Genomic DNA, 8,572 nt, shown 5'->3' on the forward strand with positions numbered 1-8,572 from the left:
AATGGCTTTAAATGCCAATAATCAGATATAAAAGGAAACGTCCCCCAAAGATCAGGGGGCGTATAACTGTATTAAATAATATCCCACAATTCTTGGGGATTTACATCAATTAATGAGGGCTACATCTCATAGTTATAATACTTGTAGATATTCAAGGTGGTCATAGCGTATCTTCAAGGCTCCAGCATTTCTGGTCTCATGTCATTGTGCGAGCCACTGACATCTCCCGAGCTAACGTTTCTTTCGAGATGGGATATCGAGCTCAAGAACCATGCTCCGAAGTTCCTGAAGATGAAGGTGTTCCCGGAGCTACCTTTCGAGATCGAGGTCATTTCGAGATCACCGCATTCGAGATCATACATCATACTTTGCAGGCTCGACTTACAATCCTAGCTCACTCTAATCCTCACGAGATCATTTGTGGCGAACCCGGATTTCGAGGTCATATTTACTATGGCTCGAAATCTGGGTATAACAATTAATAATTGCAATAATGTTTTGACTAACTAACTCATTAAACTGTTATTAATAGAATTTATTAACTATTTTTATTAAATTTATATTAATGTCATATAAATTCAAATAAATATCATATTTTAATTAAATAATTTATTTATTTTTATTTAAGTTTATGTTTGTTCTAGTTTTTTGAATTTAAGAGTAACAACAAGAGATTATATATTATATGTTTAATGTAATATTAAACATTATAGGTGGATTTTAAATTTAAGTTTCTGGTAATTTTTTTAAAAATAATTTGTTACTAATTGACAGTACATTATATTATATGTTTAATATGGTATTATTCTAATAATTGAGTTTAAGTTTAATTAAATTTTATTTAAGTTATAAAATGATTTTTTTATTTTTAAATAATTATAAAAACGCGCGTTTTACTTTGCCGTTTGCGTCAGTGTCCCACTACGCAAACGCTCCGTTACCGTCAGTGGGCCACTGACACCGTTAACGGCCCATTTGCGTCAGTACCCCACTGACGCAAACGGTCTCATTAAACAATGTCAGTGTACGTTATGACGCAATTGGGCCCTCATTTGTGGCAGTGTCCAATTGCCACAAATGATAATTCTTGGTCAACAGCGTCAGTCAACTGCATTGACTGACGTGTTTGACTGACACAATTGCCATTTTTTGTAATAGTGAATATCCTATTTTAATTTGTTTAATTTTTTATTATTTTTAAATAATTATCATGTAAAAAATCTAAAAAATATCATATTTTAATTTGTTTAATTATTTATTATTTTTAAATAATTATCATTGTAAAATATCTCAAAAATATCCTATTTTAATTTTTTTTTAATTATTTATTTTATTTTATTCAAGTTTAAGTGTTTACAAAATACCGTTAAATATAAGAATATTCCATTAAAGTTAACATTAAAAAAATAAAAAATCGTTAAAACCAAAAATTTATGTTATCTACACACTTATTATATAGAAGAGATATAATATGATAACATTTTTAAACATAAATGTTAATTTTTTAATAAAAATTAAGATTATGTATTATATATTATTATAATGATATTTTATAATATTTAAATTTATATTAATATAAGTATTAAATATCTAGTAGTTTTGTATTAAATATTATAATAATAATAATATTTTATAATATTTGAATTCATATTAATATAATTAGTAAAAAATTAGGATTATATATTATCATAATAATATTTTATAATATTTGAATTCTAGTAATATAATTAGTAAAAAATTAGGATTATATATTATTATCATAATAATATTTTATAATATTTAAATTTATATTAATATAATTATTAAATATCTAGTCTTATATTATATATTATTATAATAATGATATTTTATAATATTTGAATTTGAATTTATATTAATATAATTATTCTATATGTAGTTTTATATTAAATATTAATATAATAATGATATTTTATAATATTTAAATTTATATTAATATAATTAATAAATATTTATTTTTAATTAATTTTAAAAATATATTTTGTTAAATATTTAAAATATTTCATTAAAAGTAACAAAATAAATAATTAAAACTAATCATTTATGTTATCCGCTCATTTTTTATAATGAAGAGATATAAAAAAAAATAGGATATAAATTGGAGAGTGAGATTGGAATGTTTATTTTTTTATTTGTAGAGTGGAATGTTTCTTTTCATCATACATATCTCACCAAACATTAAGGGAGAGAGAGAAAAAGCCAAATAGTATTTTTAATCTTTTTTTAATAAGTCTATTCCCAAGTTGTTTTCTTCAAAAAATAAAATAAAATCTTATGTATTATGAAGTCAATCAATTAACGGTAGGATTTTATTTTCCATTTATCTATGGATAAAAGAGCAATAAATTTGCATTAATTAATAGAATTATTAATGGGTGCCTGCGTGTATGAATATGCAATCAAAAGGTGTTTGGTAATCAATAATTTCAACAAATGTATCAAAATATTATACCAAATAATGTGTCATTTTTTTTAAAACAGTAGGTCCGGCTTAAAATAAATTTAATTGGTTAAATGAAATTAGTATATCAATTGATATAATATTTTAATGCATAATTTTAGTTCACGTATTATTACTCTTTTTTTATATAATCATTTTAAAATATATATATATATATAGTTTTGTTTTGATAATTTTTTTGCAATTTTGGTTTCTTATCATAAATTCTCATATGCCGCCACTTACTTCGGTCATTTTTTTAGGGCTCGTGTCAATTCTTTTAGAGTTCGCAATGCGAGCTCTAAAACATTCTGCAAGTCCTAAAAAATCACAATTTTTAAGGTTCTTAAATAGAGAATTCGCGTCCTCACGAATCCTAAAAAGTTTTTTTTTTTTTGTAATAGTGTAATTTTTCACAATTTTGGTATCTTATCATGAATTCTCAACACTGGTAAAGAATTCTAAACATCCTGCTGGAAATATAAAATAATCTATTTTTACCAATTGACCTTAAAAATGTAAATCAATAACAAGTGGAAAAGTACTATTTTTTCCAAATACATGTCTTTAACTATTAATCAATAATTTCAATATATGTTCTACCTAACTCCTTTTACTGTTTGACATATATAAAAACAAGCCAAAGCAATGCACAAATTTTCATATCCCAAGTTACTAAATATTCTTATTCATATTAAACAAAAACATAATGTTAGGCATGGCAATGGCAGTTCACCCATTTTCAGTCCCTATGTGCATTAGTACTATTAGTACTACTGCAAGAGCAAGATCAAGTGCTTGCTACCCCACCCAATGTACTGTGGTCAATACCCATAGTTCTATCACCACCACTACTACTACTATTGATCGAAGATCAGCCAATTATGAGCCTCCCATTTGGTCTTTTGATTATATTCAATCTCTTTCAAGCCAATATAAGGTCATTTATTTTTGTTATATGTTTGCTATGATCTTATAATAATCTCTTCTTCTTCTTCTTCTTCTTTTTCTTCTTCTTCTTCTTCTTCTCATACTATAAATATATGTATATATATAATTGTGTATATAATTATATAGCATATATTTTATGCAGGGAGAACCCTATACAAGTCGATTGAATGAGCTGAAGGAAAAGGTGAAAAGGATGCTTGTTGAGATGGAAAACTCTTTAGCTCAATTTGAGTTGATTGATACATTGCAAAGACTTGGATTATCTTACCATTTTCAAAATGAAATAAACACTATTTTGAAGGAAAAGTACACCAACATTAATAATATTATCAACAATCCTAATTTTAATTTGTACACCACTGCTCTTGAGTTTAGGCTTCTACGACAATATGGATATGAAGTACCTCAAGGTATACATTTATATATGCTCACATAATAATAATTAAGTATATGATATAAATGTATAGGACAATTAGGGCTCTTCGGTGTTCTCGACTCGTGAATAGTTTTCAGCGCAATTTTGTTTTATGACCGTGTATATTGTAGTTATTTAGAGCACTTGCAAATTTTCAGAAAATTCTGAATAGTTTACAGTACCGAAAATTAGGTTTAAACATGTTGTTTTCCACGTGCATAAAAAAAAATTAGTCACGGTGCAACAACATGTTTGAACCTAGTTTTCGGTACTGTAAACTATTCAGAATTTTCTAAAAATCGCACCGATGCTCTAAATAGCTACAATATGCACGGTCATAAGAAAAAAATCGCGTTGAAAACTGTTCAAAAGTCAATAACACTGAGAGTTCTATCGGTAGGGCTTAAAGTAAGGCTCCTATATGATAAATTCTCTAAATATATATATGATTAATGTTATTGCAGAAATTTTTAATGTGTTTAAGGATGATGAGACAATGAAGTTCAAGGCAAGAGTAATAAGTAATGATGATATTATTGGAGTGTTGGCTTTATATGAAGCTTCATTCTATGGTGGAAAAGGTGAAAGTATTTTGGAGGAAGCTAGGGTTTTCTCAACCGAATGTCTTAAAAATTACATAATGGTGATGATGGAGCAAAATAATTTATTATTAGATGATAATATGATATTATTAGTGAATCATGCCTTGGAGCTTCCCCTTTATTGGAGGATAACAAGGTCAGAAGCTAGGTGGTTCATTGATGTGTATGAGAGAAGACAAGACATGAATTCTACTTTGCTTGAGTTTGCCAAATTGGATTACAACATGGTGCAGTCAATATATCAAGAAGATCTAAAACATCTCTCCGGGTAATTAGTTATATAAGTAAATTATGATTTTATAGTTATTATAAAAAATAAAATAAAAAATATGAGTACACTTCATTTATTTGAAAAATATGGATAGCTTTGTTAGTAAAATCATCAAATTTGCTTAAATTAAATTGAGTTTATTTGAATATAATTTACCCAAAAAGAAAAATATATTGATGATTTTGTTAATATGTATCAAACAATATATTTTTTTAAGAAAATTCTCAAGTGGCACTCCTAAAAAAGGGACCAACCGGTGTGCCATTTATATTTCGGCATGTAAATAAGTTATAACCCTAATTTTTTTTATGACAATGTACATTGCAATTATAGCAGAGATTCCCTCTACTAGATTTTCGTGAAATTTAGAACAATATATTTTGCCTAAATCAAGGTCAAAACAACTTGTATTACATGTGTCTGCTTTTGTTTTTATATATGCATGTGAAATAAGTTGTTTGAAGCCTGATTTCGGCACAATAAATTTTCTAAAAAATTTCGGAATGTCTGCTATAAATACAAGTCATATAAAAAAATTTGAATTATAACTTATCTACGTACCAAAAATATTAGGGACACACCGATGATCATTTTTTTCAGGGGTACCACTAGAGAACTATCCTATAACAAAATATATTTAGATTATATATATATATATATGATGAAAATGACCAAGAAGATGATATAATATATATATATATAATTAAGGTGGTGGAGGCAAACCAAACTTGGAGAGAAAATGGACTTCTTTAGAGATAGATTGATGGAGAGTTTCGTATGGACTGTGGGAGTAAAATCTGAGCCAGAACTCAGCTACTATAGAAGAATATCTGGAAGATTATATGTTTTGATAACAACAATTGATGATATATATGATGTTTATGGAACATTGGAGGAGCTAGAGCTTTTCACTAATGCTGTTGAGAGGTAACTCATTCATTAATTAATAATGTTCTTGACCTATTTTAGGGTTTATATTTTTTTTTATCTTATATTTTGTCTTATTATCTGTTTGGATCCTGTATTTTGATAAATTACTTTTTGGACTATATATTTTGTAAAATAGTTCAACTAGATACTTAAACCTAATTTCGATGAACAGAATGATTGTGCTCTTATTCTAAGTTGTTAGTTTAGTAAATTATTTGTGATTTCAGTTCAAACAACTTTGATCAAAATCGAGTTTCGAAGTCTATTTGAACTATTTTACAAAACATAATAACGAAGCTCTGATTTGTTAAATTTGTGTTAAAATTCAATATTGGTTGGTATAGATGGAATGTGAAAGCTATAAATGATTTACCGGATTACATGAGGATGCCTTTCTTTCTCTTGTACAATACTATCAATGAAATGGCCTTTGATGTGTTACGAAACCAAAATTTCTTCAACATTCAATACTTTAAGAAAACGGTAAGTTCTCTTTTTTTTTTTTTTCTTTCTTTCTTTCTAAAAATGCTAATTATAAATAATAATTATTACATTATTTTTCTTGCATATATTGATGCAGTGGGTAGATTTTTGTAAACATCAATTACAAGAGGCAAAATGGTTTCACAGTGGATACAAGCCAACATTCCAAGAGTATATTGACAATGCATGGATTTCAGTATCAGGACCCATTATCCTTGTTCATGCTTATTTCTCTTCTACAAATAATAATCCCATTACAAAGAATGCCTTGAAATTCTTGGAAGAGGGTTATCCCAACATAATTTACCAAGCATCCATAATTTTACGACTTGCAGATGATCTAGGAACATCCCCGGTAAGCATAATACATTGTTTAATTACTATTAGAGAAAGTTATGAAAATGACATTTTTTTAAGTGATTTTGTTTTCTGACCTACTTTTGATAATTTTTTGCAAAATGGTATGTCTAAAATTCGACCTGTTATCTAATTTTTCGACCAACTATCTAAAATTTTCGACCGGCTGTTTGAATTTTTCGACCACCTGACTAAATTTTCGACTAGTTTTCTAAATTATGAGATGTCATTTTGCAAAGAATTATTAAAATTAAGCTAGAGTGCAAAATGATTTTTAAAAATAGGTCATTTTGTCAAAGATAATATTTGAGAAAATGACATCTTTTTTAAGTGATTTTGCACTCTGACCTACTTTTGATCATTTTTTGCAAAATTGTCTCTGTCTAAAATTCGACCAGTTGTCTAATTTTTCGACCAGCTGTCTAAAATTTTCGACCGGTTGCTTGAATTTTTCAACCATCTGTCTAAATTTTCGACTAACTTTCTAAATTATGAGAAGTCATTTTGCAAAGAAACTATTAAAAGTATGCTAGAGTGCAAAATGACTTTAAAAAATATGTCAATTTGCCAAAGTTACTATTAGAGAAATTTGTGAAAATGACATCTTTTTTTTAAGTGATTTAGCACTCTGGCCTACTTTTGATATTTTTTTGCAAAATGGTCTCTGTCTAAAATTTTCGATCGGTTGTTTGAATTTTTCAACCACCTGTCTAAATTTTCGACTAACTATCTAAATTACAGAGGTCATTTTGCAAAGAATTATTAAAACTAAATTAGAGTGCAAAATGACTTTAAAAAATAAGTCATTTTGCCAAATGACCCTTATAATTATTATTATTATTTAACTTATAATAATGTATTTAATTATTAATTTGCTGAGCAGGATGAAATGAAAAGAGGTGATATTCCAAAATCAATTCAATGTTACATGCACGATAGTGGTGCTTCTGAAGACGAAGCTCGAGAACACATCAAGTTTTTAATGAGTGAAGCATGGAAGGAGATGAATGATATTGAGGATGATGATGATGATGAAGATAATTCTTGTTTCTCAAAAGAATTTGTTGAAGCTTGTAAGAATCTTGGTAGAATATCACAATTCATATATCAATATGGAGATGGACATGCTTCTCAGGACAGTTTATCAAAACAACGTATTTCAGAATTGATAATTAATCATATTCCCTAGTAATTTTACAGTAGATAATAATAATAAAAATAATGAATTTGTTGTAATTAAAATACATGATAACACTTTGTTGTGTTACTTTGCATGTTATTAGTGATGAAAAATAACAATATGATGACCAATATCATTTTGCCAATTGCTATTTCTTTTTCTTTTTCTTTTTTCTTTTTTCTTTTTTCTTTTTTTTGAGGGTGAAGAAAGAAAATAGGAGGGATAGAAAATATAGAAGGGATAGAAAAGATAAAAATATATATATATATATTTTTGGTAAAAAGAGAGGAAAGAATTTTTTTTTTATTACTTTTGTTTGGTATGTGAGATAAAATTGGGAGGAAATTTTTTTTTTTTTTTTGACATTTTTTGTATTTTTATCTTTATGCATTAATTATAAATATATTTTTCTTTTATAATTTTATCATAATTGCATGAAAATAATTTTTTTATAATGCATACTATTCTTTTTTTTTTCCTTTTCTTTTATATTCTAAATAAAATACATATAAATAATTTATATATAAAAAATTTAGGCTAAAAAATAATAAATATATATAATGTCCTTTTCTATACAATATATTGAAGATATATAAAAATGTGAAGATAAAAAATAAAATAATTTTTTCTTAAAAATAATAAATAATATGAAAGTCGAAATTTTATAATCTTACCACATCTTTGAAAATATGAACTCCATTAAATTTATATATAAATATATAGATAATATATGAGCCTCACCATTTAAATGGCATTTTAGTCATTAAACTTCAAATAATTAAACCACACTTAGAAAATATTTTAGGTGGGGCCCACCACATTTTTCTATCCATTTTTCTTTTCCCTTCTCTCTTCCCTCCTACTAAACTACTCACTTTTATAGTTCTCTCCACTTTTCTCTTCTTTCCTCTCATTTTTCTTCCTC

General features: G+C 26.6%; 1 protein-coding gene across 1 annotated transcript; it reads left to right on the forward strand.

Annotated features, from left to right (window-relative positions):
• The first annotated feature begins 3,176 nt into the window (after positions 1-3,176).
• Positions 3,177-7,778, forward strand: LOC133777922 (myrcene synthase, chloroplastic-like). The gene is made up of 7 exons (XM_062217688.1): positions 3,177-3,398; positions 3,552-3,819; positions 4,289-4,694; positions 5,451-5,624; positions 5,972-6,110; positions 6,208-6,465; positions 7,351-7,778. Exons 1-7 carry the CDS (start codon positions 3,177-3,179, stop codon positions 7,654-7,656), a joined length of 1,773 nt encoding a protein of 590 aa, XP_062073672.1. The 3' UTR covers positions 7,657-7,778.
• Positions 7,779-8,572: the final 794 nt, after the last annotated feature.

The sequence above is a fragment of the Humulus lupulus genome, chromosome 5 (genome assembly GCF_963169125.1).
Source record: "Humulus lupulus chromosome 5, drHumLupu1.1, whole genome shotgun sequence".
Taxonomy (NCBI): domain Eukaryota; kingdom Viridiplantae; phylum Streptophyta; class Magnoliopsida; order Rosales; family Cannabaceae; genus Humulus; species Humulus lupulus.

Bases quoted from the DNA above. Each gene is read 5' to 3' on its own strand.
- LOC133777922 (XM_062217688.1), top strand. From the start codon at position 3,177: ATGGCAATGGCAGTTCACCCATTTTCAGTCCCTATGTGCATTAGTACT. The intron at 4,695-5,450 runs GTAATTAGTTAT...GGACTTCTTTAG, and splicing joins GATCTAAAACATCTCTCCGG to AGATAGATTGATGGAGAGTT. The intron at 5,625-5,971 runs GTAACTCATTCA...TGGTTGGTATAG, and splicing joins TTCACTAATGCTGTTGAGAG to ATGGAATGTGAAAGCTATAA.